The sequence below is a fragment of the Mchenga conophoros genome, linkage group LG13, assembly GCF_057382185.1.
Source record: "Mchenga conophoros isolate Kocher_MC1m ecotype Shallow Benthic linkage group LG13, M_conophoros_male_GT1.1, whole genome shotgun sequence".
NCBI lineage: Eukaryota > Metazoa > Chordata > Actinopteri > Cichliformes > Cichlidae > Mchenga > Mchenga conophoros.
Window position 1 is genome coordinate 7,650,189 of NC_140538.1, and position 15,539 is coordinate 7,665,727.

General features: G+C 39.7%; 1 protein-coding gene across 1 annotated transcript; it reads right to left on the reverse strand.

The window, feature by feature from the left end:
- Nucleotides 1–182: 182 nt before the first annotated feature.
- Nucleotides 183–14,853, reverse strand: LOC146560781 (protein FAM161A). Its single transcript, XM_085296222.1, has 6 exons — nt 13,724–14,853; nt 7,112–7,239; nt 5,431–6,730; nt 4,616–4,887; nt 3,073–3,222; nt 183–1,211 (listed from the first exon to the last, which is right to left on the reverse strand). Exons 3-6 carry the CDS (start codon nt 5,536–5,538, stop codon nt 323–325), a joined length of 1,419 nt encoding a protein of 472 aa, XP_085152348.1. The 5' UTR covers nt 5,539–6,730; nt 7,112–7,239; nt 13,724–14,853; the 3' UTR covers nt 183–322.
- Nucleotides 14,854–15,539: the final 686 nt, after the last annotated feature.

Below are 15,539 nucleotides of genomic sequence, written 5' to 3' on the forward strand. Positions count from 1 at the left end.
AAGTCTTTACCTTACAATAAAAAGTGCCTTGATGCGACTGTGGTGGTTCTAAATATATAAACTGAAAAAAATGAAACAACCTGAAACAAACAATAAATTATGACAGAAAACAATCAATGTATTTTTGATTGCAAAATATTCCACAAAAACAGAAACAAAAACAACACATCCTTGCACATGCATTTCTTTAACCGTGTTTTATTGTTTGATCAAGAGCAACTAGAAACCATGTTGACTTGCCTGCATTGTAAAACTAACTCAAAAACAGTGTAGATGTAACTGCTCCTCGTCTCCCTTTTTGCTGTGAGTTTTAAACACTTTGTCACACACTGAGAACACCTTTGTTACTGAGCAGAAGCTCTGGGCCACCCAGCTGTTGAGACAAGCAGATGTTGCAGCCGCTGGGGTCAGTGATAGGGGTCTCTCTCTCCTTCACCATCTCAATGGACAGCTGTATTTGCTTCTTCATTGGCTTGGAAGAAGGACTTCTTTGGGACCTGCAGGAGTCGAGAGAGGAGTCGGATTGGTGCATATCAAGCTCCAGGTCTGAGCTTTGATCACTTTGGCTCTCATTAGCTTCTCTTTCCATTTTGTAGAAGATTTGAGTGTAGGGATCATGGCTTGTAGTCATGGTGCCCTCTCTGTGTCTGGTGCCATAAATAGATGTGGGCATTGGCTTTGCCTTGAAGTTATGTCGCTCAATTCTCTCACCAAACTTTCCAAGCTCTGCCACAATCCTGGCCTCCTTCTTCCTCCTTTCTCTCTCCAAAAACTGAAAAGGCTGTGGTGAGAGTGCAGTAGAGGTCTGGGTGCTTGTAGCATCCATGTTCCTGTTATTGTTGGTGTTGCTTCTGCTTTGGTTTGACCGTTGACTATTGCGACGGCTGATAATTTCATAGAGAGGCAGGTGTATGTGTGCCGGAGCAGGTGACGCCCGGAACTTTTTCTGGCATTCTCGGAGCTCTTCCAACTCCTGCCTCAGCAGCGTGTTCTCCAGCTCAATCTCTGAACGTGTGCGCACTTTGTGCTTCTTCCTCTCCTCTTCTCTTAGCATCATCTGGAAAGGTTTGGGAACAGTGACTTTGGAGTTGGGCAGAATTCTGGCACCAGCTTGATCGGACACTCTTGCCTGCGGTTTCGGACAGGAGGTATTGGGCTGGAAGCGAAACCGGTTCTGGCTCGTCATCCTCTCTGGGCTCAGCAGCACGTCTCTGAGGGAAAATACAGGAGAATAAAATGTGATAGTGAGATCTGTTCATCAGTAATATTTTGATTTAACCACTGAACTTGTGTAGATGTTGCATGGTGAGGATATAAGTGAGAACACAAATATCTGAGATCACTCAGATCAGATCAGATAGCACAAACTATCTCTAATGCTTAAGCCCATATGTAAATTTATTATGATTATGACTATTTTAAATTTCCTTGTGCTTTTTTATTGTTTGTGGGTTTTTCTTTCCCTCTTTATTCTTTTATTTGTATGAATATTTTTTAATTAGTGTATAGCATCAACTCAATTAAACCTCTGTGATTTGGTCACATAAGCAGCAGGTTTTATGTGATTTGGCTTTAATGAAATTAACAACAGGTGCACTAGTATCATGGTCTCCGAGTCATTGACCCAGGGTTTTGACTTTTATGTATTCACGGTGTATTCTTTTGGATTTGTGATGGTAATTGTGGTCAAGCCTGTCTATTTTGTGTCCTGTGTATTGTATTATTGGCGCTTCTGCATTTGTCATCTTGCCTTCCAGTTTTTGGTTTCTCTTCAGATGATAATTCCTTTCTGTGTCCGGTCCATCCAAGTCTTGTCTCTGTTTTGTCTTCTGTCTGTGTGTAGCTTGAGTATCTTTGTCTGGGTCTCAGTGTCAATCATGCCTCCATTTTTATCTCCTGTCCCTGTCAGTTCTCATGTCTTGGTCTGTCTCTCTTTGTTTCTTTACCTTTCTGTCTCAAAGTCAAGCCTGTGATTCAGTTCCAGTGTTCTGTTACTTCCTCTTCTATTTTGGTAGCTTAAGGGAAAACTGTTTTGCTTTCCTTGTCTCATTTGTCTGTGATTAGTATCAGCTGTATTCCCACTGGTGGCCAGTTCCCTCATCTCTCTCAAACTGTATGTGCTGTGTCCCATGGTCCCTCGTTAGAGCTTAGTCTGTGATTCCCTGGTAGTGATGGTGAGATGAAGCCCTGTGAATGTGTCGAATCTTTCCACCGCATTCAACAGCTCATTTGGAACAGCCCAGTCATTCCCCACAGTGAAGAAATCGTTGTAGAGAGTGGTGAGGACTGCTGAGAAGATCATTGGGACATTTCTTCCATCTATCCAGGATGTCGTGCACAGACGCTGTCTCAGCAGAACCTGTAACATCATCAAAGACTCCGTCCGCGCCCATCACCCCATCCTTGCTCCCCTCTGGCAAGAGGTATATTGCAGCATCAGGTCTAGGACAGTCAGATTCTGCAACAGGTTCACTCCCAATGCCATCAGACTCTGGAACTCATAGCTACTCCTCTATGCTGTACCCCTACCCTCCAACCCCCAAACATATATGCACAATGTGACTGTATATTTAGGGCAGTTTTTCCTAATATTCTTTACAGGTTTTCTCCCGTTTTCTAATAATGAATATAGACAAATTCCTCCTGTATTCACATACGTGTACAAATCTGAGATTATTTTCATACCTTTGGATTTATTTATCATTTATATTGTACAGTCAGATGGCGAGTACATGCACTGAAATTTCATGCTGATCTGCACTAACAGGTGTATATTCTGAACAACAATAAAGCAGCTATACTATTCTAGGCTTCATGAGGGTGGCCTGAGGGCATGATGTCCTCTTTTGGGCCCTGTGCTCACTGCTCAGCACAGTCGAGCCCAACAATGCCCAGCCTAATGTGACAAGAGTATACAGGCAGTTCCTAGGGGATGAAGGAACTAATAGCATTGACTGGCCCTAAAGCTAAGAATTACACATGATGCTCAGAGTTTCCCTGTATCTTTTTCCACTCTCTTCCAGTATCCAATGAAGACTCAGCAGTGCTGTGAATTAATACTTCATTACCAACCTCTCAAAAATTTGCTCCTGGCTGGGAGTCCAGTCCAGCTCCCCAATGCTGTCCTCTCCACAGAGCTCCGACTGGTCCGAGCCACTTGATGACTCCTGGAAGTCCAGCTCCTCCTGGGAGTTGATCCTCTGGAGTCTCCTGGCAGGGCCACTAGGTCAGACATTAACATTCTCAGTCAAATTAACAATGAATGTATATGCCAAACACTTGTAAACTGTCAGTGAAGATTTCAGAAGAATGAGAAGTAAAGTGGTGGGTCAGTGGCAGCATTTGGGAAGAGAAGTAACGGTGATGGGGTGTAAGAAACAAAAGCAAACAGGTTACAGGTGAGCAAATGCAAGGACAGGAAGGCAGTGTTTGGGCATGTGGTCCCACTCCTGAGAATTAAATAAATTCAAATTTTTCACATATTCTCTAAAAAATAAAGCTCTTACATTATTAAATATTTGTAGCACAACACAAAGCACAACTCCCAGTAAGAAAAACAAACAATTTCCTATCCATTAAACATCCTTTAAGGGAAATTTTTTTTTTCACTTTAAAGGTCACAGTTCAAAAATGTGTGACTTTTGACATTTAAAGTTTGGAAACAGAGTTCTTGCTACTGCGTCAAAATTCTGTTTGAATTTCCTTTCAAAAGGTTCCTGACTCAACACGAAACAGGAAAAATGAGAAAACGGATTACGTGTGTGAGTTTCTGATTTAGTCCACTAAGCCTTAATTATTTGAATAATGTCTGTATCATCCTTCAGAGATATTATTATTGTTGTTGTTTTGTAATAAATGTTGCTTTTGAATAGTTATCGAATTCTTTTGGAAACAACATGTAAATGAGAGCACGCTAGGCACTCATCTTTGTTCTTACTGTAGTGGCCCAGGACCCACTACAGTTCGCTTACAAGAGGGATGTTGGGATGGAGGATGACATCCTACACAGAGCCCAATCACACCTGGACAAGGGAAAAGGCACGGTCAGGATCCTGTTTCTTGAATTTTCCAGTGCCTTCAATGCAATCCTGTCTGCTCCTGGAGAAACTAAACAGGATGCAGGTGGACCCCTGCCTGATTGCTTGGATCTCCGACTACCGTACGTCAGGCTGAAGGACATCACGTCTGATACTGTGGTCAGCAGCACAGGAGCACCACAGGGAACTGTGCTGTCCCTCAAATGTGCAATCCTATTTATCCATGTTGTATATTCTGTATTTATACATGTGTGTATATGGTGTATTTATGCTTATATCCTTACTCTCATTCCCCTTATTGTATCTGTAACATGCAACTTCTGTCGGTGCTGTGCTACTGGAAGCTGAATTTTCCGGAGGAAACCATCCGAGGAATTGATAAAGTTTCATCTAATCTAATCTAATCTAATCTAATCTAATCTAATATAAGGCAGATTTGATTTAACACCTGATGGCTGTTGACTTTATAAAAAAAAAACTAAACCATACAATTATTTAAGCAATAGTTATTGGGGTCTTTATGTTTCCATTTCTCTATTATGTCAAGGTTTAAGTGTGAGTCATAGAGCGTATCCAACCTGAGGAGCTGCCTGGCCTCTTTGTTTCTTCCCAGACATGCGTTATCGCCCCCTCCATGCCTTTCCTTGCCTTGGCTGATGTACATCCTCTCCAACTCAGCCATGTTCCTCAGGTGATTGCTCTTCAGCTCCTCCAGCCTCCTGTAGTACTCCTGGTTGGAGAAGTAAACATGCTGCTCCCTCTGCAGACCAACGATTTCCAGTGACAGAGAGCTGCGAATGCCTCTCCCATCTTTTCCTTCCTCACTGCACTCCGAGTCCAGGTCACATTCCTGACAGGTTAGAAGTTGCCAAGATTATGAAACATTGCGAATGAATTCAGTGCAATAGATTTACTTTGAGTGCTTTGAGTGATTGCACATTATTTTTTCAACCTTTTCTATATTGGCTTCTACCTGTGGCTGAACTGCAAAGATCTTGCATTCATGGGGTTAGAGTGTGCATAAAAAATTAACTTCATAAGGGTATTTCCATTTTTCATTTTTAGACACCTTATGTAGTTGTTATCAGAAATAATAGCAACTGTCTGTTGCACTCAGACTTCTTTCATCTAGCTGTGAAACCGCTGAAGTAGTGTATTTTATACTAATGTTTTATGCTCTGCATGCAATGCCTCAAATAAAAGATTTTCAGTGCAACGTTGAGGAAGGATGTGGGAACTAGTCAGGGGATTTCCTTCTGTTCACATAAGTGCACAACTAAGTGCACAACTTCGTAATTCATAATTCTATCTAACTTTGAATGTACATATACATACACATATTGAAAACAGATTTAAACAGACTTTATTATCTTTAAACCTTTAGCTTCCTTACCTCACTGATACAGTCCTCATCCTTGTCAAAATAATGATCTCTTTCCCCTCCGTACAGAGCCACTAATTCTTTGTTTCCCAGAGAGGGTGATCGGTACATAGCTGCCATCCTTTTCCTTATTTTATCCCAAAGTCACAGCCAGAAGCAAACCTTCTGCACGTCCTCTGTCACCTCACTCAGCACACTGACCTCCTAGGAAAATAGTTTTACTTCGAGTAGGAAGATTAACACATTGTTACCGCCTCGTTCTAACAGACGAACACAGACTGAGAGCCTTATCTTCTTACCATCAGGAGGAATCACGGCTTCATGGCCAGATGGTCCAGTGGCTTTTCACTTGAACACATGATTCATCGAAGTCCGATTGATGTGGACGCTCCCAATCTGATTTACAGATTAGCTTTCTTAAATACAGCACAAGTGCTCCATCTGTTGTAGTGTGCAACAAGTCTGCAGGAGCAGACTTGTTGAATTGTTGATGATCAGCTGTATATATATATATATATTATTATTATTATATTATTATATATATTTACTGGTGACTGGGGTTGGGATGTACCTACAGTGTCACACAGTAAATACTGTTGTCATAATTACAAAAGCATTTAGTTTTATTTTTGGAGTAGATATATTTCTTTCTATTTTCTCCACTAATCTATAAATCAGCTTTGTTTGTTGCCTGTTTATCGCATTTACGTCACAACTTTGGTAAAAACGTTGCTCTTGTTTGTCAGAAGCACTTTCTTTTCCCAAACTAGTGGCTGTGGAGTAAAATGAGCATAAAGTTTAGAGAGAAGCTTAGACAAATATGTGATCCTAAAATTCATATTGCACCATAACAATGAATATTATTTTTAATATTTTAAATACAGAATAGGTTTGATGCTCTTTGTGAATGTACACAGCTGATTTCAACAACATGCAAGCAGATGTTTCATGAGTTGTCCTGGCTGATTATCGTCCGTGACAGGATACTGCCTAGAGTCTAGGCAGTATCCTGTCTAGGCAGTCTAGGCCCTAGACTGTCTTTATACTACAGATTATACAGTTGGTCTGAAGGTGGAATTCAGTGAATGAATCTGGCTGTCATTATCTGGCTAAATAAACATTTGATTTTATCTATCTCAGTAGCATTCTACTCAAAATTAGTGCTTCGTGTTTATTGAGGACAAAGAATCGGGTTTTTTTGAGTGTGTCAGGTGGATCAACTTACCCCTCACATGAGGCATGAAGGCTAAGGTTGAGTATCATATTTCTTTAGCTACAGTTCATCTCACGTTAAATATGAAGCATCTCACCCCTACAGGAAAAACCAGTTCCTTGCTGTTAACTGTTGCTTATCTACAGTGCAGCAAAGCATAGACTATTATTCAGAGATACAAAAGTTAACACAGCTTGAAATGTGACTAATACTCCATAATGATTCAAAGGGTGTAAACTATGAACTCCTTTATTATCCTGTGGCAGCTTGTGGATGAGACCATGGAGAGGTCTAGCACAGAAAATGTGGAATTAATCTTGGTTAGTGAATCTGAGAAAAATTATTTTCACCTCAAATACCACATACAGAAACTCAGAGTCTAATATCTACTGGTTTGGGACAAGTAAGGTGAAGGTTGACTTTGATTCGGTTCAGACTTTCAGGATTTGACAGGTGAAGCTGGAGGGGAAGGACACCTACCGCAGCCAACTGTGGTAATCCGTTTACTCAGGTTTCTCAGCGCTGTCGTTACAGGACTTCACCTCGTGCTACAAAAACTCTCCCCATCTGTCGCCTGTCTCTTTCCATTTCTTCCTCTGTTTGTTTACCTAAGAACCACAGACGGAGCAGAGATGTGATGAAAACCACATGATGATAGTCATGTCGTGAAAGTCTATATTTAATAGACAGTTTAGGGCAATTGTTTCCAACCTGTTTTTTTTCTTATCATGTCTTAAAATCAGCAAACTCTCCTTCCTCGCCCTACACACACTCTCTTTAGAGAAACAGTTTCCAGTGTTTTAACAAAGAAAAACATAATTTCTTTCTTTCCACAACATTTGTTGCCTTTGACTTTCAGTGCAGTTTTTGTGTAATCTGGCATACAAATCAACTCCATATGCCACATCACATGAGGCTTTCTTTTGATTCTCTATCTTAAGAACACCCACTTCTTCTTTTGCCAACTAAAGAAATGTGAACAAATTGTGGGTGTTTTTTGCAACAGGCTGCTTGTAACAAAGTGCATGAAGACTCAATTTAGATCTGGTTTTTTGCTAAGCTGAGTTTAAAGTAAAACTTTGGGGTTATGAGTTTGGCAATTAGTTTTTGTGTTTTTTAAACGAATCTCTCATTTTGTCATGGAAAATATTAGATTCACTATTTGGTGGGAATTATTAGGAAACTGGGCACTATGATGTTGCATTTCTTGCATTTCACTGGCCACTTAATTAAGTGTTAACCTTGGTAGTACCAAGTTGGATCCTTTTACGTTTAGAACTTCCTCAATTCTTCATGGCATAGATTTCTTCATGGCATAGATTTAAGAAGGTGCTGGAAGCAGTCATCTGAGATTTTGGTCCATAATGACATCACACAGTTCCTGCAGACCTATCAGCTGCACATCCATCCTAAATGTGCTCTATGTTGGAGTGAGATCCAGTGACTATAGCAGCTATTTGGATCCCTCACTGAAGTGCTTCGTAAGGATTTTACATTTTTCAGCTCCTGTTGCTGTTGGGACATGATAGCGTCATGTGCTAATGGGTGAGCACAGAGTATCAAATGTAATATAAGAAAATATCTCTTCATTTGAACAGCAGATTACTAAAGTACTTACTGAAGATTACTAAAGGTGAACAAATTTACTACTCTCTCTCACTCGTTTTTCTGAACAACAGCATTCACAGCTTCAAGCTAAGCTACCAGAAAGTGAAGAGTTTGTGGAAATGCACAAAGCTCCAGATTCTTAGTCATCTATCTTACTCCCTCCATCGTGACTCAATATCAGTCATCCAAGACAGCTCTTCAATAATATGGTGGGATAAAACATAGGTGCCAGCCAAATTACAAAGGTCCTATTTGCTCATAATTTCTTAGATAACTTTCCAGAAGCACTTTACCAAAAAATATTTTTTTAAATTATTATCATTATTTTTTAAACCCTGCGTTTGTTTGTTTAAAATCACTATCCTTTCAGCCTGTTCATGGCCAAAAGTGTCCACCAACAGATTAGGTCTGTAATTTTTATTGTTTTGAAGTTTTCTTTCTATTTTTTCTGTATGATGTTTTTAACTAACATCAGTTCTTTTCTTAAATGTAAAATAGTCATAAATTTTTTATATTTTTAAGCATTAAAACACCAGTTTGTTTGTACAATGTACTTGTTGGAAGACAACAAGAAGACAACAAGAATAGAAGATTCCCACTCCTGTGAAGTGGTTTCCACAGGGCAAAGGCATTTAAACGGTTTCAATTGGCCAAAAGTGGCCAAGAGGAACAACTGGATGTATAGAGTATATTACTGATATATTTAAGGAGCTGAGGTTAAAAAATTTAAAAATCTGAAAACAAATTGAGACCCTTGGGAAGTTTCATTCCATATGCATTAACACAGCAAAAATGATCAAAGAAAAGAAAGTGAAGTGACCACAAATGGCCAGCATAGAGAGTTATTAAATGTCAAATGATTATTCTGGTCATGTACTGTTGGCTCTTTCTGCTGCTTTTGACACCATTGATCATGGTATCTTGGGTGGGCATCGCTGGATCAGCTCTGGATTGTTTGGGTCTGGATCTGAGAGTTTGGTTCCCACGCTAATTGAGCATCTTCATCTTCAGTTCTCCCAAATGTGAAAAATCAGGCTGTAACTTTTGAGCAGGAATTCAGTTTTGATAAGCAGTCTTTTTTTTTAATCATCTGTGGAACTTTTCCCATCTTAAATATATACTGCCTCTGATAAGTACACATGCTTTTATTTCATCACACACTGAATATTGTATTTCATTATTCCGTTGCCCCCAAAAGGTTGATTCTGTTCATCTGGACGCAGCGTTTTCAGTGGGAGATACGTTTCGTCACTCATCCAACTGCCTGTTTCCCCACCCTTATAAAGGTTTATAAGGTTGAGGGAACCTGCAGCCAGCTCGTGCAATCAGACTTGTGATCTGAATGTGCTGTTGCACCTGCTTTTCCAGGATTACCTCTAAAATCTAGTCTCCTCTTTATCAGAGTTTATGTCATGGCCCAGAGTCTAGTGGCTCCGTGTTTTGTTTTGGTTTTTTTATTATTAATATGCTTCATTTTAGTTAGTTAATGGTTATATACAGTGATTTGTAGTTCTTAGGTTTTGTTCCTGTGCCTCCCATGTTTAGTGTGTCATGTCTCCAGTGTAGGTTTCATTCTGTCTTCATGTTTATTCATCTGTTTCTGCTCCTTCTGTTCCTCATATCAGTGTCAAGTCTGTATCTTTGTGAATGACTCTTGGTTCCTGTTTTACTTCGACAGTCTGTTTTACTTTACTGTTTTGAGTTTTGCTTCCCCTTTGTTTCGTCATGTCATATTAGGTTCAGCTGTGTCTCCCTCCTGTTGCGTATTCCCTTGTTACCCTCTGTGTATATGTTGTGTGTGTTTTTCTTTGTTCCTCACGTGTTTCCAGGTTCCTAGTTTAAGTAGTCTGTAATTTTTAATTTATCCCAGTTTAGGTTTTTGTTAGTTATCTCAGTCACCCTTGCCTTTTGTTTTGTAGTATTTTGTGCAGCCAAGAATAAAGGCTCGCTTTTTGTTAAACTTTTACCTCCATCTCTCAGTTGTCTGCATTTGGGCCCACCTCATTCTTTCCATGCGTTGTGCATATTGTGACAGTTTATCTGTTCATTTCTTCATATAAATTTGTGTTATTTCAGTTATTATATTACAAATGGTGAGTATATGTATATAGAAATGCACAGTGTATTTCCAAAGCCTGTAAGAAATCAAACATACAGCACCTGAAACACAAAATTTCAAAAATGCAAAGGTACATAAGTCAACAATCTTCTTGTTGTGTGTGTGTGTGTGTGTGTGTGTGTGTGTGTGTGTGTGTGTGTGTGTGTGTGTGTGTGTGTGTGTGTGTCAGTGAGAGAGAAATAGAAAAATGTACTTGAAATTGAGGGTGGGAAGCTGCAATAACGCTCCCCAGGATGGATCCAGGAGAACTGGGCCATGTTGTTTATTCCAAATTCTGATCCTACCATCTAGATATTGTGGCAGAAATACAGACTCATCCGGTAACAATTTTCCAATATTCTGTTTTCCAATTTTGGTGAGACTGTGCGAACTGCAGCCTCAGTTTCCTGTTTGTAGCTGACAGGAGTGGCAGCTGGTGTGGTCTGTTGCTGTAGATATTCTGCTTCAAGGATTGTACATTCAGAGATGCATTTCAGCATTCATTGGTCATAACAAGTGGTTATTTGCATTACTGTTGCCTTCCTATCGAAACAATGTAGCCAACAATCTGACCTCTGACATCTACAAGCCATTTTCTGCTGCTCACTGGGTATGTTCTGAACTCTGCCTCCTGACATCTGACCCACGTTAAAACATGGACTGAACATACACACACCCACAACCACCTACACACACACCCACAATGGACAACTGTACCCTCAAACACACAATAATAACATGGACTGAACCACCACTCACAACCACTAGCACTTTATATAGCCTCTGTAGAAATTATCCACATATCTCACTTATCTTAACTGCACTACTGTATTACTGCTCTGTAATAATCATTCTGTACATACGATAATTTTTAACCCTACAACTGTTTACAACTTGCACAGTTCCCATTTCTGTATAACTGTATATCTCAGATTTCTGTAAAGTTATTTATTTCATATTCTGTATAGTTTTTCATATTTACATCCTGTTCATATCCTGTACATAGCTTGTACTCACTACAGCCTGTACATACCTATAGTTATAGAATATTCACAACATACTTCATACCGTGTACATTATAACATACCATAATAGACCCATTTCTGTAATATATTTACATATCTATATTATTGCTAATATTTATTGTAATATATCTATATCACTAAAGCACTTCTGGATGGATGCAAACTGCATTTCGTTGCCCTGTACCTGTGCATGTGCAATGACAATAAAGTTGAATTCTATTCTATTCTATTTTTCAGATTATTCTCACTACTTCAAAGTCTCTTAAATCCCCTTTCTTCACCATTAGGGGGAGTTTCCGCCATGTGTCTCATTAGAAATGAGTTGAACGAACGTACCTAACAAAGTGGACTGAGTGTAAATATTTTAGAAGCAAAGGAAACTTTACATCACAAGTGCCAAACTCCAGGCCTCGAGGGCCGGTGTCCGGCAAGTTTTAGATATCACCCTGGGTCAACACACCTGAATCAAGTGATTAGTTCATTACCAGCCTCTGGAGAACTTCAAGACATGTTGAGGAGGTAATTTGGCCTTTTAAATCAGCTGTGATGGATCAAGGACACATCTAAAACCTGCAGGACACCGGCCCTCGAGGCCTGGAATTCAACACCTGTGCCTTACATCAAAGTCTGTGAGAGACAAAGACAAAGAAGCTGCACTGATGTCATTTGTCCACGAGGTGGCGGTGTTGCACTTTTTACTTTTGTTTCCATAGTCGTACACGTGACATGAAATGACGTTTTATAACTGAGCCGTTTTTACTAAAACAAAAACATGTTTTTGAACTGAAATACAGAACATATTTGTGGTGATTTGGTACTTTTACTGCCACTTTTCCATTTTCTTTTTTTCTTTTTTTTCCATTATTTTTATTATTATTTTACCCTCACATTGTGCTTACTAGTCTTACATTTTGTTTTTTGTTCCCTCGCGGAGTTCTTGGAAAAGTTTGCCCTCAAAGGTGTACCACGAGTTTTCCTGTGAATGCTCTCAAGGTACAAACTGTCCTTTGTGTGAGAGAGGAAGGTGAGTCAAGACTGTTTATTTGTGTACCAGATTTTGGCATGACAAACACTGACCGGTGTGCTGCACAACGTCAGACACAAGTTACAGCATTAAAAAAGAAAAAGAATAAAGAGCGCTGAAGATTAATAGGTGTGATTAATATCATCCAGGAAAGATGGGCTTTAAATTGGAGATAACCTGAAATCTCCAATGAGATGCCAGCACCAAAAGCTGCTGCTCACCTGACCTAAGCAGATGTGTAAGAGCGAAGTTAGTCCATTAAAGCATTCAGAACTAACAAAAAACCATATTACGCCTTATTACTTAAATAAGTTTCTGTTTTTCCTGTAACAAAGTTGTGAAAATTCACAGATTTCTCACATAATGGAGCATTTTTGTACGCCTGCTGTATATGTGTGTATATGTATGTGTGTGTCTGATTTTTCCAGTGCTGGCATGGGATGAATAGTGGCAGTGTTCACTCAGAGTGGGGCTGAGTAAACAGTCATCACAAGCTTGGCTCTCTCCTCCGTCACACAGAGCAGAGTGGCTGTGCCACAATCCTACTCTGCATGGTTTACTGAAACACCTGACATCAGGCAGTTCTCCCAGGATTACATTTTGTAGCACTTCTGAAATGATGCAAAGGTTTAACCACATTATGACTTCTTTGAAAAAAGATTCTTTGTCATAATTTCACAAATTTGTCTGCAAGAACACACTAAAGAATAAACTTTAGTAAAATGAATATAGCTAGTGTAAGGTTTTAGCAAATGTTGGATTATTTTTTTGTCAACACCAGCATTTTTTTTAATCTTATAACCCTCCACCCCCATTTGTACCCATGTTTTTACACAGTTAATGCTTTCTTTTCTTTGTGACTGAACTCATAAAGAAGAGAAGACATAAGAGAGGTGAGTTAAGTGACTTTGATCAAAACATGACTGTTGGTGTCAGGTGGGCTGGTCTGGGTGGTCTGTTTATTACAACCAAAATATGTAGAAGAGCATCTCTGAATGCTCAACACTTCAAATTTTGAAGCAGAATATCAACTAAGAACAGGAAACTGAGGCTACAGTTCACCAAAACTGGACAAAAGAATATTGGTAAAACATCCCTGCATCTAGCAGCCAGCAAATCTGCAGCAGCTGCATGATGCTATCGTGTCAATATGGATCAAAAAAGACGTCCAAACTGCTACTAGCAAAGTGTATCTAATAAAGTGACCAGACTTTATATGATACGTGTTGTGGTTCATACAGCTGAAGTCTGAAGCTTTGTCAGGACTCAAAATGGGGATTTGAGGGTCATAAATCAAAACATAAAGTTAGAAAAAACAAGGGAAGAAAGCCTCTTACTCTTCATTTCTTCTTCTTCTTCTTCTTGTTCCTGTTCACTTTAGGGCTCACTACGGTAGATCATCTGTCTCCATCTCAGCCTATAACTAGCATCCTCTTCTGTCACACCTCCTCGTCTCCATATTCAGCGTCCTTTGTCCAATATGTCCATCAAGCCTCCTCTGCACATGTCCAAACCATCGCAGCCTCGACCCTTGCTCAAGTTGAGCTATCCCTCTGATGTACTCATTTTTGACCTTGTTCATCCTGGTCACTCTCACTTTCGATTAATATATGGACATCTTGAGCTCGGCCTCCTGCCTTTTTATCAGTGCCACTGGCTCTGAAGCCATTCATCACTACCTCTTACAAAGTTTCACTTTCACTTCTGGTGCAGTCTGTAGTCTGTCACAAGTTAAGCATTTGATAAACAAAACTCTGGTAAACATAAATGCATTAAAAAATCATTCTAATGCTTGTCATTTTCTTCTGGATCTGAATAAACCTCTTAGCTGTTCAAAATTCCTCTGTGCAGGAAAAAGTAAACCTTGTATGTGTGGGTTTACCAGTCTTTTTCAACGTTTTCTGAATTATCTAGATGTTCTTTTCATTTTCCTTTTTCAAACAGCTGCCATAGTTACAGCACCTATCATGCCTCTGACGATACTGAAGCTTAAAAATAAGGCCCTACTTGTTTGTTTTATAAATCTTGAGTCCCAAATACAGAAAAAATTATGATCACACTAGCCATTTTCATTCAAAAATACTTTCTGAACCATTTCCAAATCCAAAACAAGGCCTCTTGGGAGTTTCCCTTTTCTTTTTTTCTGTGCACACATTTACGGTAAAGACCACCAGCCAAAGCTTTCATAGAGAAGCAGCACAACCGCAACCTATCTCAATGAGGTTTGTGTTTCCGAAGAAATCCACGCCCTTGCCTGAAATATGTCCCCCAACCCCCCACAGCTGGAGCAAAAATTTACATGTGATTACAGAGGTGCAAACACTCACTCATGATGCCAGTACACCGTAAATCCTCATGAGTACAGACAGAGCAATTTAAGTCCTCTACGGGAACAAACACTGACGTGGAGCGACACTCAGGACTGGAGTGTTTCTCTTGTCTGCTATGCTAACCTCCCACTTCCCTCTCCCCTGCAGCACTTTACGGCTTGTTTGTGTTTGAGAGGAACACTCCACCCTCTCAACAACAAGCCCTGCTCATTAACTTCCTGAAACAACTCACTGTGCTGTGAAGCCCATGCATGCAGTGGGAGCCTGATTGCAGTCTAAATGGGAGATTCAGAAATAAATGGCTACAATGTTTAAAATAAGGTGAAAAGTCACAAAGTCTTTTTTCCTCTTGAAATCTTATGTGAACAAACAAGGGATGTATAATATTTTTTCAAGTTGAGATTTAAAAAAATAGATAAAAATTCCTTTTCCCATGTGGTACGCAGTAGTGTGTGGGTGTAATGTTTGAAGTTCTACATAATTTTGGCTGCTTATTATACAACTATGTAGCATAATTGATGCCTATCTATCCATAACCACTTGTGTGGCTATAGTCTATCATAGCTAACATTTGGCTGGGGGTGAGGTATAGTGTCGTTACATATTATGCAAATGAGACACTTGAAGAACCAGAAAACCAGCTGGGAAGAACTTTTGAGTATACAGATGCTCTGTTGAGAGTTATGGGCTAGGGTTAGGGTTAGCAATATAATGAGCAACAAGACAATACAAAATATCAGAGAGAAGGTCTGACCTCTTCAAGGCCTTATCCCTCTGGCTTTCAGGGTCCTGAAATATTAATTCCAAATTTCCTCACAAATCT